The sequence below is a fragment of a genome, unplaced genomic scaffold, assembly GCF_019419815.1.
Source record: "Pyrus x bretschneideri cultivar Hongxiangsu unplaced genomic scaffold, Pyrus_bretschneideri_v1 Contig32, whole genome shotgun sequence".
Taxonomy (NCBI): domain Eukaryota; kingdom Viridiplantae; phylum Streptophyta; class Magnoliopsida; order Rosales; family Rosaceae; genus Pyrus; species Pyrus x bretschneideri.
This window is the reverse complement of record NW_025999635.1, coordinates 1,087,118-1,113,599: the sequence shown is the minus strand read 5'-3', so window position 1 is coordinate 1,113,599 and position 26,482 is coordinate 1,087,118. Positions and strand designations below refer to the sequence as shown.

The 26,482-nt window shown below is 39.2% G+C and overlaps 4 protein-coding genes and 2 pseudogenes across 4 annotated transcripts; 2 read left to right on the top strand and 4 right to left on the bottom strand.

Annotated features, from left to right (window-relative positions):
- Positions 1 to 1,361: 1,361 nt before the first annotated feature.
- Positions 1,362 to 3,566, top strand: LOC103948328 (elongator complex protein 6). The gene is given in 7 exon segments (XM_009359338.3): positions 1,362 to 1,668; positions 1,863 to 1,932; positions 2,329 to 2,423; positions 2,425 to 2,461; positions 2,464 to 2,525; positions 2,621 to 2,767; positions 3,208 to 3,566. Coding segments are annotated over 7 exon segments (750 nt in total). The 5' UTR covers positions 1,362 to 1,452; the 3' UTR covers positions 3,331 to 3,566.
- A 3,892-nt stretch (positions 3,567 to 7,458) lies between these two features.
- On the bottom strand, positions 7,459 to 11,715 carry LOC125480195 (annotated as a pseudogene).
- Positions 11,716 to 13,828: 2,113 nt separating this feature from the next.
- LOC103966669 (probable adenylate kinase 6, chloroplastic) lies at positions 13,829 to 16,363 on the bottom strand. The gene is made up of 4 exons (XM_048590476.1): positions 15,923 to 16,363; positions 15,696 to 15,836; positions 14,576 to 14,848; positions 13,829 to 14,334 (listed from the first exon to the last, which is right to left on the bottom strand). The coding sequence occupies exons 1-4, from the start codon at positions 16,229 to 16,231 to the stop codon at positions 14,191 to 14,193; spliced, it is 867 nt and encodes a 288-aa protein (XP_048446433.1). The 5' UTR covers positions 16,232 to 16,363; the 3' UTR covers positions 13,829 to 14,190.
- A 735-nt stretch (positions 16,364 to 17,098) lies between these two features.
- LOC103966668 (protein TONNEAU 1a) lies at positions 17,099 to 19,969 on the bottom strand. Its single transcript, XM_009379866.3, has 8 exons — positions 19,717 to 19,969; positions 19,236 to 19,368; positions 19,055 to 19,143; positions 18,819 to 18,941; positions 18,194 to 18,327; positions 18,061 to 18,086; positions 17,820 to 17,976; positions 17,099 to 17,389 (listed from the first exon to the last, which is right to left on the bottom strand). Exons 1-8 carry the CDS (start codon positions 19,801 to 19,803, stop codon positions 17,338 to 17,340), a joined length of 801 nt encoding a protein of 266 aa, XP_009378141.1. The 5' UTR covers positions 19,804 to 19,969; the 3' UTR covers positions 17,099 to 17,337.
- A 1,141-nt stretch (positions 19,970 to 21,110) lies between these two features.
- LOC103966665 (leucine aminopeptidase) lies at positions 21,111 to 23,940 on the top strand. Its single transcript, XM_048590489.1, has 4 exons — positions 21,111 to 22,220; positions 22,748 to 22,981; positions 23,067 to 23,393; positions 23,480 to 23,940. The coding sequence occupies exons 1-4, from the start codon at positions 21,111 to 21,113 to the stop codon at positions 23,774 to 23,776; spliced, it is 1,968 nt and encodes a 655-aa protein (XP_048446446.1). The 3' UTR covers positions 23,777 to 23,940.
- A 127-nt stretch (positions 23,941 to 24,067) lies between these two features.
- On the bottom strand, positions 24,068 to 26,084 carry LOC103966683 (annotated as a pseudogene).
- Between the last annotated feature and the right edge of the window lie 398 nt (positions 26,085 to 26,482).

Sequence of the window (26,482 nt, the reverse complement as noted above, 5' to 3'; positions counted from 1 at the left end):
TTTTGAACAAAAGCACACTTCAAATAAAAAGGTTTACAAATTGAACGAAATTCGCATCTAATTATTTCAAGGGTATATTTGTAAACAAATAAAGCAATAATGACATTAAAAAAAAATGATAAAAAAAATTTCAAACATGTCATTCGATGCAAAAGTAATTTTTCTTAAAAATTCATTATTTACCATATTTAAATTTAAGATTTTTCACTTTAAAAAAAAATAAATTACTAAATCTTAATACTAAATGGTGGACCCACGTACCATTTTAAATTTCACCCACGAGCTAAACAGTTAACATCTCATGATTAAATACAAAACCAAATAATTGGGTTTCACTTTTTTGCTTTTTTAAATACAATATTTGGCTTTCACTTGAGGGGAAAAAAAAAACTAGAAGCAGAATGGACAGCTGGATATGAAAGGTAATATACTATTAAATTCCAGTTTTTCTGTTAAAAAAATAATAAAAAATAAGGCCAGTTTCTTGGAACAAAATTTTTTAAAAAGCATAATAATGTCAATTTCAAAAACATCATTTTCAACGTGACTTTGACCGCGTTTCAAGGAATTTATGTTTAAACATGTCGTAATTTGAAATGAATAGTACTTGGGTTAAATTTACCTCTGGGTGATTTCTTTAAGAATTAGTAAAAGGTGAATTTAGATTTGAATTTGAATTTCTATAGCGCAAATTTAAGTAGTTTTTAGTGAAGGGAATTGTTATTTCTATTAAAAAATTCTCGTTCTACACTCTATACTTTTTATATTAGGAAAAAAATACACTTATAAGAAATGTAGAATGAGATTTTTGAAATACCAATAACATTTCCCTTACTGAATCAATGTAAAGCAATGAATGAATGATAGATACAATTGATGTGGTAACGTAAATAAAGAGAGATTGAGATAAGTTAAGAAGTAATTATGAGTCTGACATACAATTTTTCTCTATTTGCACTTTAAAGTGAGTCTTATATAATTTTCCTTGAACTCATAAAGCAAGCTATTCGATGGGTGTTTTTCAATAATCAAATCTTTAATTATTATGTGCCTGTGTTCGAAAGTTCTATTTGTTGGATAATTCTTTTTAATTTTCATACTATTCACTTTCATAAATAATTAATTTTGAAAAATATTTCAAAATTTTCATCCACCATTTCTCACCTCATACGTACCCCTCTAATTTCGTCGTCATTAGATTGAGCAATTAGAATAACATTAACAGAGGTGTACAAGTAAAAAAAGTGGGTTGAAAATCACAATTCTATTTCTTTTTCCCGAACAAAAAAAAAAAATAATAATAATAAAATAGTAAAAAAAAAAAAAAAAGGCGCGGGTGAAGTGCGTAGCAGGCCCAAAACCGTTGAAATCAAGTTCTGCTTAACAAACCGTTGAAATCAGAAATTCAGAAACCCTAAACCCTAAAAGCTGACTGCGAGGAAGAAGACGAAGATGGAGCAGGGAGGAGGCTTATTGGACGAAGCGCTAGGGCATCTCAGCCGCCGCGTTGTGCTCCTCGAAGACTGCGTCGACACTAGCGCCGCTTTCGTCCTCCACCACATTCTCAAGCGCTCTCTCTCTCAGTCTCCCCACTCCACCTCCAACGCCGTCGTTTTTGTTGCCTTCGCCCACCCCTTCTCTCACTACGATCGCATCCTCCGAAGACTCGTACTCCCTCTCTCTCTTTACAAAGAATTAAACTGTTACTTTTACTTTCGATTGATTGTTCATAGTTTCATGTTTAGCTGCTATTTTTTGTGTTAATTTACATTGGTCAAGCATTTATTAGTAATTGTTATATTTGTTTCCATTACATTAATAAAAATGGGGTTTCTGAATTTTGAATGTGTTTTCTGAAACAGGGTTGCAATTTGGCTGCACAGAGGGACAATAATAGATTCTTTTTTCTTGACATGCTTATGGACTGCCCAGGTGAGAAAATCAGGTATGAATTGGTCTTTCAGTTTACCGGCTCAGCCCGGCTTACTCTTATTTACTAATTAATTTTCCATCAAATGCAAATCCCCGACATGTCCTTATTGATTTACATGTCCTGAGTAGCTAAAAGTTAGCTAATGATCCTCATATAAGAGACCTGCAGACAAATAAATCTTCTTTAGGTTGCTGTAATCACTGTAATTTGAAGCGATATAGGATTTACTGCAGGACTGATGTTAACCGTAGTTCAATTTCGGTTGATAAATCTTTGTTCGTTAAGAGAAAAGTGTAAGAGTTGTTAGTATTGGTTATCAGAAATTGTTGGATTATTGGGTTTCTTTATATCATTAAATTCATGACAAGAAATCATCTCATTCAATTGTGATGCAGATGAAGGGAAAAACAGTGATTGTGGACTAATTGCTTTGTATGGGAAAATCCAAAAGACTATAAGTGCCTTAGCTCAAGAGAACAACTGTGTCACCAGTTATGATTGATGATATTTCCCTCATGGAGGTGGCTGCTAAGGATCTGCAAATCTTGTGCTGGACTTTCTGCATTACTGTCACACTTTAATATCAGAATCTGTAAGGCATTGCTTGCAACTGTCTCAATTTCTCCGCCTTTCATGCTTCCACTCCTTTTGTTCTGTTATTTATTTTGTGTCCTTTTCTTGTCTCAGGGCTGTTCTTTGATCATGCTCAATCACGAGGATATCTATTCAGGCACAGCGAAGCCTACCCTTATATTACAGATGGAGCATCTAGCAGACATTCTGATAAGGGCAGAACCGTTGGCCACTGGGTTAGCCTCAGATGTGCACGGGCAGGTATTTGCTAGAACAAATGTTATGTCTCTCTTCATAGGGAGAGTGCTAGGAATTATATCCCGTCACATCATTCTTGTATGGTCCCCTCTTCTCATTTGTGATTAATAGCTTACTTTATGGGTCTTTGGTTGTTATGAAAACAGATAATCTAATTAGTTTTGTTAACCATATTATGCTCATGTGTATGATTGGGGTTTTTGTGTCATGGTCCTTTTTCTTGATATCCTTGTTCTTTGCTCTTCACAAATTGGTGTTAACAATTGAAAAATTGTGAGAACTATGTCCGTTTGTATTGCTTGCTACCGTGCTGCTTGTGACTTGCCAGTTACGACTGTAGTCTCTATTACTTCACAAAAGGTTCATCCTAATAGTTAAAGATAATACCTACATTGCTGCACGGATGCACGAGCTATGATCCTGATTGTTGTACTTGGTTGCAGTTGACAGTTAAAAACAGGGGGATTTATGATGGGCATGAGGGATCGAGAAACAAGGTGTCGAATTTCCAATTCAAAGTAAAGGAAAATGGTGTCGAGTATTTCTATCCCGGAAGCAAGACTTGAGGATCATATACGCGGCGTTGTTAAGGAATTTCAAATTGTGGGTGAATATAGCGATTGAGGCTCCCTTGGGATGGTGGAAAGTATATCTGCGTTACGGGTTGTACTAATGTGGCGACATGAATGTTGTTATTCTCATCCCGACCTGCCCTGAAACCGAAATAAAATGGGTTGTGAATGCGACTCTTATCATCGTTAATTAGCACATGCTCAATGAGCATTTGAGGATTATTAGCACATATTTTCTTTTGGTAAACAATTAGAGCGTATGTTTTGCATCACATTGTTGTTGAATGACTATTTGACTGACATAGTTAGGTCATAGGGTTAGGTTAGGCGCAATAATCCCAAGGATCAAATGAATTTGTTTCATTCCCATCATCTTTGCATTACGATGATAACAATAGGAAACAATTTCGTTTTATTTTTTTTCTTTTCTATGGGGTCTATGTCGAATACCGGCATTGAAATGAATCCTCTAAATGGACTCTAAGGACGTGTTTACTAATCCGTGATCAAATTGAGTTAGGCACAATAATCCCAAGGATCAAATGAATTTGTTTCATTCCCATCATCTTTGCATTACGATGATAACAATAGGAAACAATTTCGTTTTATTTTTTTCTTTTCTATGGGGTCTATATCGAATACCGGCATTGAAATGAATCCTCTAAATGGACTCTAAGAGCGTGTTTACTAATCCGTGATCAAATTGAGTGGAATTGAATTGAGGGGAATTGGAATTAGGTGGAAGTAGAATAAAATTTCTGTTGAAGTTGTTTACTAAAACTGTCTGAAATTGAAGAGGAATGATGTTGGTTCTATATAAGTTGTTTACTAATTCACTGGAATCAGAATTAAAACTAGCTTGATTACTAAATTGCCCTTATATAAAAAAAAATTATTTTTATACTAATTAATCAAACTAATTTATTTTTTCTTTTCTATGGGGTCTATATCGTATACCGGCACAATAATCAGGTGGATTTTTTTATTTTTTATTTTTTTATTTTTATAAACAAATGCAATTGTAATGTGATTTGGATTTACCTTTTAATTTTAAAGATACGTTAAAAGGACGTTGAATTTGGAATATATCCACCTCCTTTGCAGAATTGTGATTGCATGGTTTTTTAGCGAAATTGGCAGGTAGAGTTTTGGTGGTGTTTTGGTCTGGTCATCGAATTAGTGGTGAGCCTTTTTTGTCCCTTCTATAATTAGATCCAAATCGACTGTTTCCCTCAACGTTTATTAAAAGGAGACGTAATGAAAAGGTAATAGTGCCTCTTTATTGTTAAATTTTGCCAAATTATTAAAATTAATCCTCTAAATGGACTCTAAGGCGTGTTTACTAATCCGTAATCAGATTGAGAGGAATTAAATTGAGGAGAAATTGGAATGAGGTGGAAGTAGGGTAAGATTTCTGTTGAAGTTGTTTACTAAAACTGTCTGAATTCAGAGAGGAATGATGTTGGTTCTATATAAGTTGTTTACTAATTCACTGGAATCGGAATTATAACTAGCTTGATTACTAAATTACCCTTATATAAATAAATTATTTTTATACTAATTAATCAAACTAATTTATTGTTCAAATAAAATAAAATAATAATCAAACTAATGTTATATACCAAAATTTATCTATATAAAAAAGAATTAAAGAAGTTTCTTTTTGTTAGAAGATGGTTATTTCCATTTGTCCCCCGCCACCCAAAACCATGTGTCTGTCTTCCCCACACCACCCCCTTCATCATGAAGACTTTATTTCCCAACCGCAATAGCCCTCCCCCATCCCCGCCTTTCCTTGCCCTCCATCCCACTTACCCCTATAGCCACCGCCGCTAGCCCCAATTTCTGAAACCCTCCATCTCTCTCCTCTATGTCCTCCCTCCCCGCTTTCTTGGTTACTTCCATCATGGTTCGCAACGCCGTTCAATCCAACGTGCTTGTGAAAGCTGATGAGTGGGTCGAAGTTCAGAGATCTCATATATGCTTCCTGAGCGGGTCGCCTACTAGTGGGTATGATGTTTGGCTTTTTTCTTTTCATTTTCTCTAAATTTGTGGTTGTTATATTTGTGGTGGTTTTAGGAGGGGTTGTGATAGGCGTGGTCGGTACGGTTGTTATTGTGTCCGTGTTCGTTCATGGTGGTAGATTTGGGAAAGGCAGAAGATTGAGAGAGTGGTCTGGGGTTGCAGAGGAGTTGGAAGGTAAAACCACAACGAGTGTTTTGGAATAGAAAAGAACTATGGGGTAATATTGCTACAAAAGCTGGATTCTTGATAGGCTTCATTTCGGGGAATTCAATTACCACCTCAATGTCGAGAATTTAATTCCGGGAGTTTGGGGAGTGTGATTCCCTTTAGTAAGTGGGTCCCACACACTTTTTTCATTCCCAAGTGTTAGTAATCGAAAGAATGATCAAGAATGGGGAACGACTCCCACTCCGCCATGTACATTCCTATATGTAAACATGCCTTAAATGGACAATTTTAGTTCACTCCGATATCTCACAATACCACCCCAATATCCCACAAGACGATTAGATAATCGGTAATATTTGTATAAGTAATTCATATTCTCAGCGATCTTTACTCCAATTATACTAAAAATTATCAAGTTTACATATAATTTTCGTTCCCTTGCAGTAAAACCATGAAAAATGCATGAAGCTGCTATATTCATGTGTTTTACTTTCTTACTAAAAAAAAAACATGAGAAGTGTGTTTTGGACTCAAACCATTAGCCTGATCTCGATTTTGAATTTTTAATGAATTAGAGTTTCCCATGCATTGATATTAATTGTTGTATTTATTTTCCATTGCATAAATAAAAATGGATTTATGAATTTTAGATGTGTTTTTGAAAATAGGGTTGCAATTGTTGTATTTCTTTTTTCTTGACATGCTTCTTCCACCATGTCCACACTTAGAATAACTTCCATTTCACAGTACACAGTCCCTCAAATCCAAGGTGGACTACCACGTAACACAATTCGATGGCATGAAAGAAGATCCTAACCAAAGTGTTAATTCCTACGTGAATTGATATCAAAGACGTTTCTACTAATTTTGACAGCATATAATGACGATTTCTTTTTTCTTTTATAAATAGTTTATTGTGCGAGCCCTGGTAAATGACCAATTATAAAGAAACAAAACAAGTTTTAATTGTAGGATGAGCTCCGAAATCATTAATTGTGTATCTATTTCATAGAAGTCCTTCCAAGCAAGGGTCATGGAATTGTCGCCCGCAACCAAGATAGGGTATAGGAACCACTTGAGGAGTGGATGAGACTACAATATGCAAGGCAAGTCTATCACGGGGTATTTTTGTGAGTAGGTAGTTTAAATGACGTGATCTGTCAGGACAAAACATATATTTTCTTCATTTGGCTTTTTGGGCCTAAACCCTAAATTTGACACGTTAAAAATCTGCCTAATTATAAGGCTGACTAAAAGAAAGAGGATTTTCTCCGGATCTATTTTGTGAGATTCTAGGAATCCTTACATTCTAATCATTTATTGTACATCGTGATCAGTTTTTATCAGATACTATTATGTCTAATTTTAAATTAAAAAAATCAAATAATTTATGACCGCATGATATATGATGAGAGACTAAAATGTGGGAATCCTTAGATCCCACAAATGGATCCGGATATGATCCAATTCCGTAGTAAAAAGGAACGTGCTTTTCATGCTGACTTTTGCCCAACTGTATATTACGCAGCTGATAAAGTTTTAATCAGTCTTTTGTTTGACGGAAGGGAAGTTCGCCGCCGAACCATTTCTGTAAGCGAGTTGAGCCACCAGACAGTGACGCGGCTAGGGATGCGTGTGAGGGTGGCCGGGGCGGAGATTGGTCTAATTGGGATACTTGCATTTCGGTACTACAGAAGGTTTGAATCCCGAATTAAGAGGAAGTTAGGCCACCCCATTTGCTTTTGCTTCTCTGAAATTCATTTTTTCTCCTTCGTTCAAGTGCGTTCGCATTGTCCAGCGGCTACATAGCTTTAACGATTGAATTCAGTGCGCCGGCAATGATCTGCGGTTAGTCTCTCCCTTCCTCAGTCACACACTACAATATATTATATTGTAAATTTTGTAACTGCTAAGTGACATTTTTGTGTATGTTCGTATGCAAAAGGGGTGAAATCTGATTCTCCAATATGCAAGTGCAATCTCTGCAGTTTTTTCTTCTTCTGACACTCTTCGGCCCTTACATACATATAGCATCTTCTGTTCTGTATGAATGTATGAATACGAAGCATCGTCTAATGGTGTAAATTCAAGTTTTGACTAACAACGCTCTAGACATATGTTTGTATTGGAGAAGGCTAGGCTACGCCATCAATAATTACTGCCTTCTGCAGTAAAATCGCAAAAGAAATTGTTTAAGTCAAAAAAAAAAAAAAACATAAATCCATGTCTTTTGTTGTCCCCCTGTAGTAAATCTAGTCTTTAACCATACTAGATATGTAGATTTTGAATGCCAAATGCTGTATGCCCCATCCTGCATCATCGAAGATGCTTCATCGGGTATACATGGCTAGTCCTGTTCTCATGGACAAAACCACTAGCAATGAGTTGAGTAAGCTTAGCTATCTGTATCGTTGCCTTTGGTTTCATTTACCACATTTCGAATAAACTGTCCACGAACACGGGGCCTTTCTTCCGCCAGTTTTTTCCTGCTCTGGTATCTAACCTGAAAAGGTGAAGAATCGTTTTGTTAAATACTCAATCAAAATTAACCATAGAAGTAACGCATTACACGCGATAAAACTCAAAACACAACTAGAGTTACCTTCTTCTCGAAGCATCTATCTTTCCTCTTCTGGCGGAATTTATGCAAAGCAGCCTCTCTTTGTGCAAGACGGTTTTGATCAATTTCACTTTTGCTACCACCTTCAGTTGCACTGATAGTTCCTCCTTCTCCAGCTATGTGCTTATCAGATTCCATGTAAGTTCCCCTAGAATTTATGGCAGAGCTACCCCCACTCTGCCCGTTGATACTGTTGTTTCTTTCTAAGGCACACCCATGCAAACTGTTACTGCCAACATTTGGTTCCATTGGTGCACCCTGCACATTGGATGACCCGCACTGCGGAGCTGCTGCCGCCAGATTTTTCAGAGACAAACCATCGTGATTCAGTATCTGCTGGTGCTGGTCCAGACGCACGTTATGCATATGGTGCTGCTGCTGCAGCACTTGCACGTGCTGATTCATTCCCCATTCTTGTGATAAAGTTGTGTTATGGACTGCAGCATCAGCCTGACCTTGTTTTATAGGCTGGTTATAAGACATAATCCTGTTGTGGTCTGGTTGGAAGACACAGTAAGTGTGGATTGATCTGGGGTCTGCATTGTCCTCCAATATCTCTTCGTTGGCAAAGAACTTGTTAGTAGTGGACCCTGTGTCATTGTTATTGCTACAGCCATTGGAACGCTGGTAGAGAGGAGTGCCATATGATTTAGATTGAGAATTTTGAAATGATTTTGCATTTGCTCCCCTGAGCTATTACCGAGAGGAGAATATCTACCAATACTCCCAGATGGGGTCCTGCTTCGAATTTGTAGAAAACTTGTACCTGAACAGTACCGAAACATGTTTCAGATTAAAAAAGTTGACAGTACACGTCGGTAGAGATGAGTTTAATTCAATTTCTGAGTATCTGCATACCTTGAGAAGGCTGAATTGTTTGAATGTCTCAGAACATTTTGATCATGACCACTGCACCTGGCATCTTGAACATCTCTCTGCGTCATTAAACTGAGCTCGAGGGAAGGAATTTCTTTACTGTCATGGATGGCCTTAGCTTTTATCTCTGGAAGCTTGAAGACACCATTTGGAACGTCAAACATAATACATTGCATCTGAGGAAAGGTGGTACTGTTACCGATGCCACCCATTAGATCAACAGCCTGGTTTCTCAATTCCCGATTTGGTTTTTCATTGTTGAGCTCTGGTTGCCCTTTGTCTGTTTGTTCATCATCGTTCTTTGAGTCCATTTCTGGAAGTGTGTCTTTATTAGTGCTGGTCGTGTTGGTTAACCCTTCTTCTTTTGGTTCATCAAGCTGCAAAACTGAAGTTCTAGGAAGTCCTATAGCCGAGTCTTTGCACATGACAACATCACCTGAAGGAGAAAAACAGAAAAATTTACCCCGAAAAAAGAGAGACAAGGAAACAAAAGACGTTTAGAATAAGATGCCTACCAAGCTCTTCATTTTGCCCTTCACCCTCACTAGTTTTAAATGCAGGCACCCCGTCATTGCCAAAAGTGTCATCCCTTGAAGGATCAACCTGACTGGTCTGAAAGAATAAATCCAAGCTAATGCTTGGAAATTGATCAGTACCTCTCCAGAAGATCTTTTGGGAGATAAATTTTCGTTTTGGGTGGCATGGAAAATTGCAGCTAAACAACCTCATCACGAAAAGGTACTTTTTCCTGAAAATGATCTTTTTGCCTTCCGATTTAAATTATGTTTAATTTTACTCATGCTCAAGATTAAACATTAGGCATACATATATGCAAATCGAGTGCAATAAAAAAGAATTCAAACACTAGTTTACTCTTTTATATGATACTAGTAAAGTTAAGGCAATTAGTAAGCTGACTGATACTTGCCAATCAACATCTAACATACATGAGAAAGGAGATAGAGTAAACCATCCAAGAGAGGATATACGATTAAAAACGTAGAACAAGAAAGATCCTAGACAGGACGAATTTATACCTCAGTGCCACTTCCATTATCACCTTCATCCTTGTCAGTCAGACTAATGTTTCCAAGGGCAATGTTATCCTCGCAATTACTACCAGTGTTCTTGTCTGACTCCTCAAAACTTGACGACTTTGTAGATTTTTGAGTCCCGATATCACTTGCACTTCCACTACCACTAGATTGCTGAAAGGATGAGTAATGAACACAAAAACAGAGGATCAAGATTCTGCACATGCCTTAGTGATGCACTGATGCTTGAATGTAGAAATGAAAACCGAACTGAAAATAATAGTTCCACGACATAGTATCATACAAAAAAAAACATGAAATAAGTAGAGCGACTCACCCTTTGGCATTTCCTCCAAACATGCCGCCATAGGTTTTTAAGCTCATTCTTTCGTATAGGCTTCAATAAAAAATCAACAGCGCCCTTTGATAAACACTTAATAACTGTACTCATAGAATCTTGACTCGACATCACTGCATAAGACACACCAGGTTCAGTAGCTAAAGTATCAACCTACTAAAAAATACTATAGGTAAATCAGAATTACGTTTGCCTGAGTAAAAATGTACTTACTAATTACAGGAATATTCTTTCGAGTTTTGTGGTCCATTACGTTGGTCAGGAGATCCATGCCTGACAAACTGGGCATGACAACCTCACTCAAAATAAGATCAACATGAGTTGTAAGATCTTCTAAGATTTCCCAAGCTCGTATACCATTATCTGCCTCTATTACTGCAAAGGTTGGATCCACTGTTAATTTTACCAAAATACAAGCAATTAAAGGAACAGGAATTAATCCTCATTTTCCTAAATTATTCAAGATAAATTGGAAGTAAACTATTAGTCTATCACTCTCGCAAAGTGAGCTTTCTCAAAGAACTATCAACTGTAAAGCATATGAAAATTAGAATCACAAAACCCATGTTTACAACCTTAAACAATGTTTTAGTCACAGCTTTAACATCATAAGAAAAGCTTTTGGCTTGAAGACTGCATAATTGTTTATTGTCTAAGATTGTAGATGCCACAGCTACTGACAACCTTAGTAGATTAAGCATCGGAGTCTGCAGAAGTTCTGTAAAATAGGCGTAGGCAGCCACAAGGATGAAACTATGACTTTTTTTAATCCTTTGTTAACAATATCAACCTGCTAAAAATATGATAGAACATGCTTAAACTAGAAAATCTGTCGTAAGCACGTTCTATCATTTTATGGTGTATGAGGGAAATATCTCATATCATTAATATCTGCACTTGAAATATCAGCTCATACAAATATTTACGCCAGTACACTTCAACTGATCCTAGTCCTACACATAGGATCTTATATTTTGCATTATACTAACCTTCGTAGCCACAATTTTGCAGTAAAGCACGGAGAAGATTGCGAGTTCCATCATCATTTTCCACTAGCAGAACCTTCAGAGACCTGACAGATAAGAACTCCTCCCATCCTTGAAGCTGTTGTTCTGGCCGCCCACCTATTTACAGCCTTGCAAGTCCTCATTAACCCGAAAATCTTCCTCCTTTGAGAGCTGTCGGCCATCTCCCATGGTGCCATCCTTAATTTCCTTGCTCTCATCTCGAATGTGGCAATTTAATTCCGCGCGCTCTTTGGTTACACGACTATTGCTATTCATCCCAACTTTCCCGATCAACCAGATTCAAAGAGACAGCGGGATCACGTTGCACATCCCAGTGTCTTCAGGATGCAAGCATTAACAAGACCTAAAATGGAGTGAAGCTCCACGAGCCTCCTCTCCAAACAAGAAACAATCAGATTCAAAAGAACTGTAAATTACATGGTCTACGAAATCGATGCACATTCCATCGCCACTGATATATCTAACCAGAGCAAAGATTACTTGAAGTTCAAACAATGTTCCCATTATTTCTCTTTTGCACGAAAATTGATTCACTAAATTATTTTTCTCACACAATTTCCATTTCAGCAACAAAGCATACCAAAGATTTAACAAATTTGCTCCTTTAAGCTTCAACAGATATACAAAAATAAATAAAAAAAAAACAAAAAGAGTAGGAAATTGAAGTGAAATTAACAACAGAATGCACTCACATCAACTAAACCTAACAGAATAAACTGTCATAAAAATGAAAAATTGAATAAACTGGAAGACTAATTTTATTATTTCGATTTCAGAGCAGTCGAATTTACCTCTAAATCCAGAGAAAATAGCCAAAAAATACTAAAAAATTTGCATTATTTGAGCTCGATCCAGACCTCCGAATGCAGATTTTTTGAGTTGGAAAGTCGCAAGCTTCCGAGCTGAGTGAGAGCGCGTTAGGGCTTTTCTCTTCTGAAAAACAAAAGAAAAAAGAGAAAAATACGCATCGGAGAAAAAAATGGGCTTCAGCGGTCGCGGAACGGCGGCGCAGAAGAGGCAGGGGAAAGGCAGATGTCTTGAAATTGAGATAAAGATATTATATGCAGGCCATTTGCTGACGTGGACGGAGTGGAGGTCGGGAACTCTGCCACGTCATGTGCCTGCCACGAGGGATAACTGGGGGAGTAGGTCATGCGGGGAACTCGCCGTGACACGTGGCGCGTTTTGAGACGAGTAGAAGGTTTGAGGATGCTTGGATTCGTCGACGTAACTGGAGACGAATTTTGGCGGGTTCGCACACCAACGGCGGAAGAGACGGCTTGTGAGAGGACCAAAATGCCCTCCCGATTTCACAGATTGGTCCACGTCATCATAAAAATATCTGCTTGGAAATCCCACGACCAAAAGAAAAGTCTTCTTTTCGGTTTTTCATTTTAAATGTTTAGGTAATTTAGTTTGTATCAATATCTATTTCTGTCATTTTAAATCTAAAATCTGTTGTCACGTGATCTTATAATCTCACTACTCATAAAATTTTGATAGTATATATACCACTTGATCTATTAATAAATGAGCCCAATCATACTTCTATGTTTAAAACGTTATTAATTTATATATCTTGCCTTTATGCTCTAATTTTCTTATATATAAATTGCTAATTTGACACCTTCATCCATTTTCACATAATTTCAATAGGTTTTCAACTTAGGATTAAGATTTTATATAGATTTTAGAAATATCATAATAGTATTTTAATAATGACTTTTTTTCCATGTATTAATAATTATTAGAAATATTAGAAATATTTTTTATTTTTTTTTATCAAATAAAGTTTGTTAACTGTTATTACCAGCACCAAAACTTACTCACAACCTCGAGCCGAAATGATTTAAAAGTGACACCTAATTGCCAAGTGCCATTATTTGGAGAGAATCGAGATGAAAGTGGACGGAGGTGCCAAATTGTCGCACAACCCAAAATTTGGGTAGTTTTTTTTTTTTTTTTCGAATTTGGGTAGTTGATTGTACAAATTTTAGTTAAGATGGGTGTCTGCACAAAAGTGTAAAGTTCAAAGCAATATTGTGAAATTTTTCCCAGTTTATTTATCCCAATTACATCCCGCACAATGCAACGTGTCCATTTCCCTTTGTCCCGCATAATGCAACATGCCCATTTCCCCTCGTTCCTCATTGAGGGACGAGGGGAACTCAAAACTTGAAACCTCTTCTGACACTGGAAAGAGAGGCATCACTATAACCCAAGCAAATGAGGGACGAGGGGAACTCAAAACTTGAAACCTCTTCTGACACTGGAAAGAAAGGCATCACTATAACCCAAGCAAATTGAGTAAACCCAGTTTTTGACAGTTTTAGAGAATGTTCTCAACAAGAATCCAAGAGCAGATGCATGCAAAGGAAAAAGATGACAAGAAAACAAATGGTAAGTTTTCATGTTTTTCTCCTCCTATGGTTTGTGTACAGAATTCCATGTTTACAATTCGTTAATCGATACAATTTCATTAAAACACGGCAAACTTGTGGTGCAATGAAAATTTTACTTCCCACCACTACGATCTAAGCATCTGCCCCGCAAAGAACACGACTGAATATTACAAATGCCCAACTTGGCAAACAAATAATACCATACCTGCTTTTTATCGCACACTGAAGTTTTTCCCCTTCAATTTCAAATTATATGCATCTGCTTCGATGACAATGCAAAGAATGATATAGCTTACCTAATGAAAACTAACTTGTCTGGTGTATGTAGTACATAATTTTTGAATCATACTGCTGCAGACCATTTGTCTTCATGGTCTTCCAGCTTCAAAGCTTGAAGTAGCTTTGGCCACGATTCGGGAATCCCTCCAGGAAGATCAAACTCTAACAATTTTCCTCGACTTCGGTAGAACTCCTCCACGGGTTGACTCTGCAAGAAGATGATTGAATGTGATGCACAGATTACTAACTGAACCAAAACTGAATACCGTTCACTCAGCCTGTAGAATAGTCTCTGAGGTAGATCTATACGAAGGTGGAATGCCTTATAAACTATGGGTGGCAGTGTTTCAGTCACGTTAATATATTTCTAATCTTAAACATGGATAAGTTAGATGCTTGAATACTTGAAAAGAATATAAAAGAGCATTCCCAAGATACTGAAACAATACCATATCATTGTAAATACGGAGGCGCTCCTTAACAACTTCTTCAGTGTCATCAGATCGCGTGATAAGCTTAGATGCACAATTTGGAGGGGGAAGAAGTGGAGCCATGTACATGCCAGGGTTCCCGTCCTCAGCCTTAATGTCAACGGAGGCAACGTTATAATTTCCTCCACACTCACTACAAATCCTTCTTCCAAGGCACTTCGCAAGCAAAGCCTCTTCACGAAGCTTTAGGTTGATCACCAAGTCAATGTCTGTTACTCCTTCTAAAATTTCCTGTAAAATCATAAAAAATTATAAGGCAAGTTATAACCAAGAGAGGCCAGAGCGTTATGTTTGAGAGGAAGGAAGGAGGGAAAGGCACAGAAGCTGAATCGATGCGACATGGAAATATACAATTGCACCATACAATAAGCTCTGTTGTCAACTGAATGGCACTAAGTCAATGCCTACTCTTCTCTCCGTAGCCGCTTGAGACATTATAAAAGAAAGGAAATTCTCACTACTTCCTCAATAAGTATCCTTACATATTAGTTTCAAAACTTAAGAGTGCCCTCCAGAGGTCATAGAAACCTGGAAATTCCCACTAAATAAGTACTCTCGTAAAACAGCACACAAAGTAATTATCTTCGTTCGATGAATGGTAGATGCCCCCGGTGTAGTAATCATATTGAAACTCAATGACTAAAATTCGTGATGGGGTGCAAATTCCTTATGTAGATATGCAAGATGATAGAACTTCAAACCAAATGAAGTACTGAAGTTGATCCCCATAAGCAAATATAACACAAAAGGAAACCTTATTAAAACTTGAACCATCTGAATTCAGATTTTCCGGATCCAAACATTAAATTCAAAAAATGCAACAACTTTTGAAATGAAAAGCAGCACAACGGAAATACCGCTGTGCAGGAATAACGCAATTGCGCGATCACACAATCAACAAGCAGTCACTTTTCAAACAACACAAATCTACTTTCACATTTCAACTCTACTAATCTGAACTAAATCTTCATATCTGACTACTACATTTTATTATCTACACCTGCACGATCATTTTGTGCACATTTCAAGCAAATTCAAGCTCCCATTTTTTAAAATTTGATGGAAAAGATGGTATTACCGCCTGTCGAATCGTCCGAGGGAAGCCGTCAAGGATGAAGCCAGTTTCACCCTTAGCTGCACTAGCCTCAAGACGCTTGGACAACAAGTTTATTATAATCTCATCCGAAACCAATTTCCCCTGATTCACAACCTCCGCAAGCTGCAATTTTACATATATTCTTTTAGGTTTTGAACAACTTAAATTTACAGAAGTTACAGAAACCCTAAGGGCCAAACGGGAGGGACCTGAAGAGCGAAGGGGCCGGAGGACGACAACTCGTCGCGGACGAGATCGCCGGTGGCGATGTGGGGGACGCCGAGGAGGTGGCAGAGGCGGGAGGCGTAGGTGCCTTTGCCGACGCCGGGGCAGCCGAGGAAGACCCACTGGACATTCCTGCCCTCGACGTCGCGATGCAGGGGGAGAGGCTTTGGGATGACGGAGGCAGACGCTTTGATGTCACTTTCGGAATTTAGAAAAGGTGAGAAGCGGAAGCTCCGGAGTGAGAAGTAGCTTCCTGGTCGTCGTAATTTCAGAACGCGATCCAAAACCGCCATGGGAGGGACTAAAAAGTCAAGTCCTTTTGGATTGCACAGAGAGAGAGAGAGAGAGAGAGAGAGAGAGAGAGAGAGACAGAGAGGGAGGGAGTTTAATGAGTTCCGGGAGGGCAGAGGGGCGGTGGTGGGTTTTAGGCGCGCCACGGCACGTGCAATAAAATCTAGAGCGCTCTCCAGTCCACGATAACGAATGTCAAAAAGTGCACGTGCAATAAAATCTAAAGGTTGGTAGTTGAAATATTATTTAAAAGTTAATTAACGTGTTTATTTTTTATTGATTACATATTATTTAGTTTGTAAATTTAGTTTAAAAATTTAGTCTCTTAGCAAAATTCCTGAAATCAGGTTTTTCCATTGCGATTTTAGATAATTCGGTTACAAATTACATGCAAGAAAACAAGGGAAAGTTATGAAGGGAACAAAATTTCTTTCTTTTCATTACCAACTGATAAGTGAACGAGCCCTTAATGTTCTTTGGATTCTACTTTCAACTAAAAATCTTTAAATCAATTACACATGGGATCGGCTACAATACTACATCTCACACATTATTCACTCTTTATTGTGCGTAAGAATGTGTAAGTTCGAATTTCACGGAGGCAAACTTGTGCAGCTTACCCAAATTCCTCACCCCTAGAGAGTTTCTCTTTTTTGAAACCATTTCATAGTCTCAGTGCCATTTCCCGACGTATCATTGCTTACCATGTGTTCAAAGAGTACACGTATCCAATGAAAAACTGCCATGTGGACCCAAAATTACAACTACACATTCCAAGGAGACAAATAACCTGCCTTAGCAATACTGCTTCATTGAGTGTGGCTCCAGCTGATCTCAGAAAAAGCCCCTCAATATCTCAATCTTATGAATTACATGAAACTCCATAGCCTTCATTATAATGAAAATTGCAAGCATGCAGCAGTTACTAATTTAAATTTCACGAAAGGGTGAAAATGAAATTACATCAATCAAAAACCACTCGAACAAAGCACTAAATCAAATCGGAATACGGTACGATCTTACAATACATGCCTATCGTTTGAGGGTGATAAGAACAAAATACAAAATCAAATACACGTGCAGTTATACAAAGGTTGTCATCGCTCAGCTACATGTGGTCAGCCCTGCCGTCATCCTCACTAATTCCATCGCCTGCGTGCCTGTAGCGAGATCGAGCAAACAAAGCTAAGATGAACAATGTCCAAGAAGTACGGTTCCCAACTATTTTGAATGCAATCGCTACTAGATGATCACTTAAGATGAGCCTTAACCCAGGGTTTCAAAATTTCACATCCTTCGTTATACATGACAACGGTGGGATCGGCATGTCATTACTGGTAAATTCTGTGCATTTACTGACCGGTCAACACAATATGATCTCATGGAAAATGTAACCATCCATAATTTCTTTTAAATTAAACCACCTACGAAATGAAACACAAGGCAAATAGCCCTACTTTGATTTTCAACATCATCGAAAATTTATCTCTCCACCATTTCTCATCACTCTTCAGTTTTCTTTGGAAAGAAAAGCTTATCCTAGTCTTAGTTTAAAGTGGATAGAACAAAAAGAAGAGGCTGAGAACATACCGCCAAGATGTTGTTAGATTGCGAGCTTTTCTATCCAATTGGAGATTTTCCATTGCACTTGAAGCTCGAATGACATCCTCAGGACTTTCATCACTGTCATACCTATAGTTGTAGTCATCTTTCCTGTAGCCAGACATGGAGGACCCACCTCTTCGATCTGAATATGCTAGAATGCATCAGATAAAGAGAAACAAAAGGAAGCACGTCAAGGGAAGACACAAGAAATAGCTTTGTCACTCACCAGTTGACTGGGAAGATGCACCAGGCCTAAGTATAAACACACAAACAAACTAATATCAATTAAGAGTTGAAGGAAAAAGGAAAATGAGACAAAAGCAATCACAAAATATTGGATAGTGATGTAGGTTCAGCACCTTCCTAGTGGAGGTAGCCCTCCTGCAACAGATGACGAAGAAGGTCTTCGCATGTTCCGAGAATCTAAATTGGATAAGGACTCCGTTTCTGAAGTAGTTAGCCTCCTTCCAGTACCCCTTGCTTGAGATAAATTCTGCAGTAAAACGATCTAATGGTAAGCAATCTGCTAAAGGAACAAAAACATGCAAACAATAAGCTAAAGGAATTTGTATTTTTGCTTCATTAGCAACCCAGGGTGATATCATCCCCTTTCTCTTTTGGCTGGGAAACTTTTTCCCATGGTCAGTTGAACCTCTGAATTGTATATTAATCCCATCCTATAACTGACCAATAGGTTTAAAGAAAAGGGAAAACGTGCGGGCAAGTATAACAGAGAACATATCATGCAATCTGATTCTTAACTAATCTGTACTATGTCCAGAGAACTCACACATATTTATTTATTTATTTTTTGTCGAACTAACACACATTTATTGAAGCGATGTCTTGGTTACGTGATAAAACATAAAAATCAGTTAAATGTACCTTGAAGCAAATAAAACATCGCCACGAAAGACAACAGTCCTAATGCAAATACTGAAATGAAATTGAAAATTTTGTGTTTTAACTCAGACAAAATCAAACCTCAAATTTCAAGAACCCTTCAAGCACGTCCAAAAGCAAAGGACAGCTATCTCCATTTCGGTTCAGATCATACCCATTCTTGCTACTAAAGTCCTTCAACTCAGCTTTCCAAGAATCCTTTTGCTGCGATTCAGCAAAAACAAAATCAGCAATCATTAGCATAAGAAAGCAACATATTACTTCAAACTTTTTGCAAAAAGCCGACACTTTCTGCACTCAAAATTATACATGATTACCAAATTACACTCGGGCTGGTAAACTTTTAGCGTATGGTTTAGTTGCGCCCAGTCTAGGTATTCGCATATCAGTGCCGTCAACAACCTTCCTATAACAAGCATGCCAAAGTGAAATTCAGCCGATAAGCATAAAAACCGAAAGGAAATTAACTTTCTTTAAGCGTGGGATAAGTAGAAGAACCTGAAGGGGAAGCGTGGAGCTGTTTAGCGCGATCGTTGCAGCTACCAAGCAATGCCGGAGGCAAGCCTTCGTCTTTCTCAATGACCTTGTCCTCCTCCTCAATTGCCTCAAACACACTTGCTCTCAACTCAGCCTACCAAAACAAAACAGTTGAATTAATCAGAAAACAAGCCGAAAACCCGAATAATAAGTTTGATTATTCACAAATCACAGCCTAGTTATTCAAAAAACGGATCACATTTCTCAAAATCCGAAGCTTCAAATTACAGTTAAGCAAATACAAAGCAACGAGCTTTGAAATTGCAAAACCCTAGCCGAAGTCAACAAAGCTGGGGGACATATACTCAATTAACCCGAGAAAAAAAAAACCGCGTTTTTGGGGTAAAATCAGCTGCGGAATCACAGAAAGGAGATCGAGATGTCGAACATTAAGAAAAAGGGGGAAATGGGAATGGGCGAAAAAGGGAATTTGAAATTGTACCCGGATCTTGGCGAGTACGCCCTTCTTCTCGAGGGTGCGAGTGACGAGAGTCTTGAGGTCCATCATCTCCCTCGTGTAATCGTCCATCTTGCTCTTCTGGTTTTCAGAGGGAGAGGGTTTTGATTGGTGAAGAGAGAGAGCGAGTGAACTCGCTTTCTCTGCGTTTTGAATTTCTCAGCTTTCCTCGATGTTTGGATTCTTCAGAGAGAGTGAGAGGAGAGAGGGGAAAGTTGCTCTCGGAATGATGGTGGTCACTGGGATGAAGGTGGGCTCCACTGCAGGCTTGCTGTTACCCTGGCAATTTCATCTGGGCTGGCAGCTGTGAAATTCGAAATACGATGTTTTGGGCCGTTATTGTATTAAGCCTGTGAGTTCTTTTCTGGCCCTTTATCAGCCTGCTAAATACCCTTTTTGTTTTGTCTCGTTCATCACGTGATTCGTTGTAACTGAATATAATTTTTGAAGAAAATTAAGGTTCTATTGTAAAAATAATTGGTAATATGAGGTTCCAATTACTTATAAGTACATCAAAGTTCTTTTCTTTTTTTGATGTGGAATTGATATTCTCAACACGCTACGACGAATTTTAAAGCCTAGTATATGAACAATACAAATCAGATGATATAGAGAGCGTGGCGCCGTTAGACAACTCAAATTCGTAGAAATTTTTTTTTCACCAGTTTAGAAAGAAGCTACAATTTTCTATTTATTCAGTTCATGTCATTTGAAACTTGATAGAATTTTCACTCCTTTAGAAAGAAATTATACTCTTTTGTTTATTCAATACACGTCATTCGAAACGTACAAGAATTTTCACCACTTTATAAAAACGTTATGCTCTTTTGTTTACTTAGGAATGTCATTCTATCCATAGCCGAATTGTCACATCCCGGCCCGGAGGGAATCACTTCTCAGGACCCGCTCCACCACCATAGCACGATATTATCCGCTTTGGGCTTACCATTCCCTCACGGTTTTGTTTTTGGAAACTCACGAGCAACTTCCCAGTGGGTCACCCATCATGGGATTGCTCTAGCCCCCTTCTCGCTTAACTTCGGAGTTCCTAAGGAACCTGAAGCCAGTGAGCTCCCAAAAGGCCTCGTGTTAGGTAGGAATGAGATTATACATATAAGAATCACTCCCCTGGACGATGTGAGATGTTACACGAATTTTCACGCTTAAGAAAGAATCTGAGACTTCAAAAAGAAAAAGAAAAGTATCAAATTCTTAGTAAATAATGTAAAAACTTTACCTTATATATGCCGGTGTATGATTTTCTTCTCCCTCCAAAATGTTGAAAGGCAAAGCCAAAATAATGGAAATGGATCATCCTCGAGTCTCTTTCATCAAATCCATCAAATCAATAATTCCAGACCTTTAAAATCTTATCTAAAATGTTGAAAGGCATAGCCAAAATAATAACCAGAAAACTGAAGAAATATTGTTTATTGCTCTCTGTCTATTTAAATTCCTTATTTGTCCGTTTCCGGTTCCACGCTCTAAAGCCTAAGCATTTCCCGATGGCGCCCATCGACCCTCACTCGTTTACTGACTCGACTCACCCACTCGCCACCCATATTTCCCTCTCCTTCTTCTTCGACTTCCCCTCCTCCACCATCCACGCCTCCGCCCTCCTCACGCTCCCCGCCTCGTACTCCGGCCCACTCTCCCTCGACATCCGTGCCCTCACCGTCCACTCCGTCATCGACCCCCATAAGCCCTCCCGTCCTCTCTCTTACGTCATCTCCCATCCTGACCCAATCAAAGGCTGCCACCTCACCTTCACCCTCTCCAACGCAGCCTCCGTCTTAATACTGTACTCCACCTCCCCCTCCTCCTCCGCCCTCCAGTGGCTCTCCCTTCCCCAGACCTTTAACAAGACGCTGCCGTTTGTCTACACCCAATGCCACGCCATCCACGCGCGCTCCGTGTTCCCCTGCCAGGACACTCCCGCTGCGCGTGTGCGCTACGCGGCCAAGCTCAACGTCCCCCGCCAGCTCTCCGCCGTCATGTCCGCGCGTCACGTCTCTCGCCGCGACCCGATCGCCGGCGAGGGGTCGGCGCTGGTCTCCGGCGACGCCTTGTGGTGCTCTGAGAACAGGGTCGTTGAGGAGTTCGTCATGGAGCAGCCAATCCCGCCGTACCTGTTCGCGTTCGCCGTCGGTGAGCTGGGGTTCCGGGAGGTGGGCCCTAGGACTAGGATTTACTCTGAGGCGGTGCCGGCGGTGCTTGAATCGGCGGCGACGGAGTTCGCGAGCACCGAGGACATGATCAGGCAAGGGGAGGCCTTGTTTGGGCCGTACGTGTGGGAAAGGTTCGATCTTTTGGTGCTGCCCCCGAGCTTCCCGTACGCTGGAATGGAGAATCCGAGAATGACGTTCGTGTCGCCGACGGTGCTCAAAGGCGACGCCAGCGGCGCGCAGTTGGTGGCGCACGAGCTGGCTCATAGCTGGACTGGGAACTTGATCACCAACAAAACTAATGAGCATTTTTGGCTGAATGAGGTACTAAATTTACACATTCACTGGTTCAACTTTTCGGGCTTCATATCGAAAAATTCACACATAGATGTTGTTTGTTTTGCATATTTGGGTGATGCCAAGTTCATAACTGATCAATTCCATAACTTCAAGTTGCTTGTGTTCTTCATTTGATGTAATACTACCTGCATACAGTGCGTTTGAGGTCAGTTTCCAGTATGTATCTTGTGAAAACGCAATGTGATGCCGCGTTGTTTTAGATGTAGTTCAGTTTTAGAAAGGAAACTAACGAAAAATTAAAAAAAACTTTAGTTTTAATGAAAAAAGACAAATAAAGGTGTAGGGAATGGTACCAGGAAAGGTAAAAATGTGGTTTTTCGTTAAAAACTGAATAATACTGGAAGTGTTTCGTTAAACCTCCCTTTTAGAAGCATAACGCACTAGGATGTTTGTATAATTCTGGGTTAGGAGAATGTGAAGAATGTCTTACTGATTTACGAGCTTCCGGTTGTAGTTGATATCATGGTGTTAACATTTACTTATTGCTGCAGGGTTTCACGACATATGCTGATAGGAGAATTGTTGAGGCTGTGCAAGGCGAGGACAGAGCTGCATTGAAGATTGGAATCGGCTGGCGGGGTTTGCACAAGGAAATGGAGAGGTTCAAGGATAGCTTGGAGGTCACAAAGCTGAAAACCAACCAGGAAGGAGTTGATCCAGATGATGTGTATTCTAGAGTTCCATATGAAAAGGGTTTCCAGTTTCTATGGCGCATCGAACGTCAGGTATGTTGAAGTTGTAACTTCTTTTGTTTCTTGATATTGTTCTGTAAAGACGATCTGATTGGCACTTGTTTTTCGGAATATAAAGGTTGGAAGGCCTGCGTTTGATGAGTTTCTGAAGAAATACATTGCCACCTTCAAGTTCCAGTCAATTGATACCGATACATTTCTCGAGTTTCTGAAGGCAAACCTACCTGGAATAGAGAAAGAGGTTGACTTAGTGTTGTGGACTGAGGGCACTGGTATCCCTCCTGATGCGTATGAACCGGTTTCTAACATATATGCAAAGATTGTGTCCATGGCAAATGAATTTAAGCTTGGTAAGTTGCCGGGTGAGGATGAAGTTGCTGACTGGAGAGGGCAGGAGTGGGAACTCTACTTGGAGAACCTCCCCAAGCCTGTTGAACCTTCACAGGTACTTATTTTCTATGACTTGATTCCATAGCGGCCTTCAACACGCGTAGTTACTTAATTTCTTAGCTCCTGTGACTTGATTTGCAGATTGTAGAGTTGAACTCGCGCTTCAGGCTGGCAGAATCGAAAGATTATGACGTGAAGGTGACATTTCTTCTGCTGGCCATTGCTTCCAAGTGCAAAGACTACTTGGGCGAGGTGGAGAGAACTTTGAAGGAAGTTGGGAGGAAGACGTACCTTGTCCTCCTCTACAGGGCTCTTGTGGAAGGCAATGGAAATGAAGAAGAGAAGATTCTGGCCAAGCAGGTGTTTGCAGCCGCTCGCGAGACTTACCACCCTATAGCTCAAGGCGGTATCGAGACAATTTTAAACAAGCACTGCTGAAATTGTGTGTGAGAATGTAGAGTACACGAACCGCAATCTGGAAGCCAATCCTTGACTTCGTTGTTGGCTACGTCCTAATCTCTGAGATCTGTAGGCTGTGCATCTTTGTTGATGCTTCTGCTGATGTGAATGATCTCGTAAATAAAATGTAGCTGACTTTTGTATCTCGTTTGCTGATGCCTGATGATATTTTATGTGTAAATTCGAAAATACCAATCAAAGCTATGCCTGCAAAATCAATTTTACTCGATGCATGACAGGAACGAAAATACTCATCGAGACTCGCTTTCGTAGGAGGATTTCAATTTCTATTATATCATGAACATGTCCATTTACAGAAGCAAATAACTCAAGAGTTGTTGGAATCAACGGACTTCCGGTATTCACTTATGATTTCTACACAGTTACCACCAAATCTGTCTAAAACAGTGAAATTGCACTTCTCCCGATCCATGGCAAAGCCATGGAGCTTGGAGATCTTGACATTTCTGTTCAACACCTCTTCTAGTGGAGTTTATCGTAATGGGAATCATACACATCAGTAAAATCATCTTCTGTACAGAGTGCTAGAACATTTGTGTACCCAGTAATTGTTTCGCATCTCAACTCTTCTAGAAAACGTTGCAAAAAACTGTGCGAATAGAATTCGCTGAAGGACAGGCGCTTAACTGCAGTAGTGCATCAGTACGTCAGAGAATTACTAAACATAATGTATAGCGAGTTTTGGCGAAGTACAATAATAATATGAAAGTGAGGCTGGTAAAATGCTAAACCTGGATTTGGAGATAACAGTTTTGAACACATATCGACCGAGTCAGGATGCAATCTAGAAAGGATGACTTGGTCGAAAGGAAGGTATGTGGATGACTTGATGGTCTTAAGCACCTGGAAAGTAAATTTATCAAAGATTTGGCCAAGCATGACTAAAGGACCTTTTCCGACAAAAAGTGGGAAGTTAGTACCTGAACATTAGTCCTACCAGGGAAAGGAGGGCGACCATTGAGAAGCTCGAAAAGAATTACGCCAATACTCCACATGTCAACCTATAAACTGAATCCGTCAATTTTGATTCATCGTGATTGAAAGGGGAAAATGACACAAGTTATAGACAAGACCGTACCTTCCCATCATATCTTTCAAACTGAAGAACTTCAGGTGCCATGTACAACGGGGATCCACAAACTGTCTCCGCATAATCACCTGGATGTAAACTTCTGTACACGGTAGCAAAGATAAGCTAATAAGGAACGAAACCACCACAGTTGGTTGCTTTAAATCATACTAAATACATCCTAAACCGGGTTAGCGGATGAATTTCCGCATATGGATCTCTCTGCTAGAGTTTACCTTGAGAGACCGAAATCAGCTACCTTTAGCACCACATCATCTTGAGTGCCAGAGAGAAGAATGTTCTAGTAATACAAAATACAACAATTCAGCCGATTTACAGAATTCTGATAGAGATTTACGATTCAATTCCACATTTAAGGGTGCAATGCAATCCGAAAGGATCGAAATCAATCAATATACATTCAATTTGTATAATAAATCCAATCGTTTAGCATAGATTTCAAGATCTCTAATTGCATTTTGTTACCATCTTTCCATAAACTCTTGTTTTTACCTCCGGTTTCAAGTCTCGATGAATGATGTGGCTGCGAATGTAGTAATTTCAACGCGGCGCCTGCAACCAAAACAAGAATTTGATTATATTCAGACCGGAGAATCAAAGCGGCCTGAAGCCCTAGTACAGGTAAAGATGCAAAAAAGTTAAGAAGCTACCAAGCTGCTGCATAAATCTCTTGGCAATCTGTTCTTCAACTCGCCCGTGCTGCCGGATATAAGCAGCCAGATTTCCCCCATCACAAAACTCCAACACCATGAATATGCAGCTTTCATCCTGCAATGAACATATAAGCTTGACTTCACGAAATCAAATTGAGCATGTAAGAAACAGTCCTCCACCTTGAGGAGGCGGATGATGTTTGGGTGGAAAGCATTGAGGAGGCGAGGAGGGTGATTGAGAACCTGGAAAGCATTGAGGAGGCGGATGATGTTTGGGTGGTTAACGGAGGATAAGAAATTGAGCTCGCAATCCAAGCAGTTCTTGAGGTGGCGGTTGAGGCGGGAAAGGTGGACCTGCTTGAGAGCCACCACCTTGCCGCTTTGCCGGTGCACGGCTTTCCAAACGGTGGAGAAAGAGCCTCGTCCCACCTCTGATATCACGACATAGTCCCCTTTGAGTGCGGAGACAACTCCCTTGCTTTCGGCTTCCATAGAATCTTTCAGCTAACAAGTAACAAGCGGTTCTATTTATTTTTAGGGAGTTCTATGGAAAATTTAGAGTGTCGTTCATTTTAACGAAAAATTATATTTTTACATTAAAATGTTAATTTTGGTATTATTCACTCTATTCTTTATTTTATTGTTACCATTAAAACTTAAAGTTTTCAAACCTTTTTCATTAGTTTTCCTTTATTTTTATTTGGTGGAAGGTTCCGGTGATTATATTGTGATTACATTTCAGTACCTTTGGATTCGTTTGCAAGTGATTTTAAAATGGATAAAGGCATTTTTTATAAAAATGTTCTTAAACTAATTCTTTGTAAAATGCAAGTAATCTTGAAAAAACATTTGAAATATTTCTTAAAAGAAGCATATAACCGTTTATTTCAAAAAACACTTCAAATTTTAGAATTAAGAAAT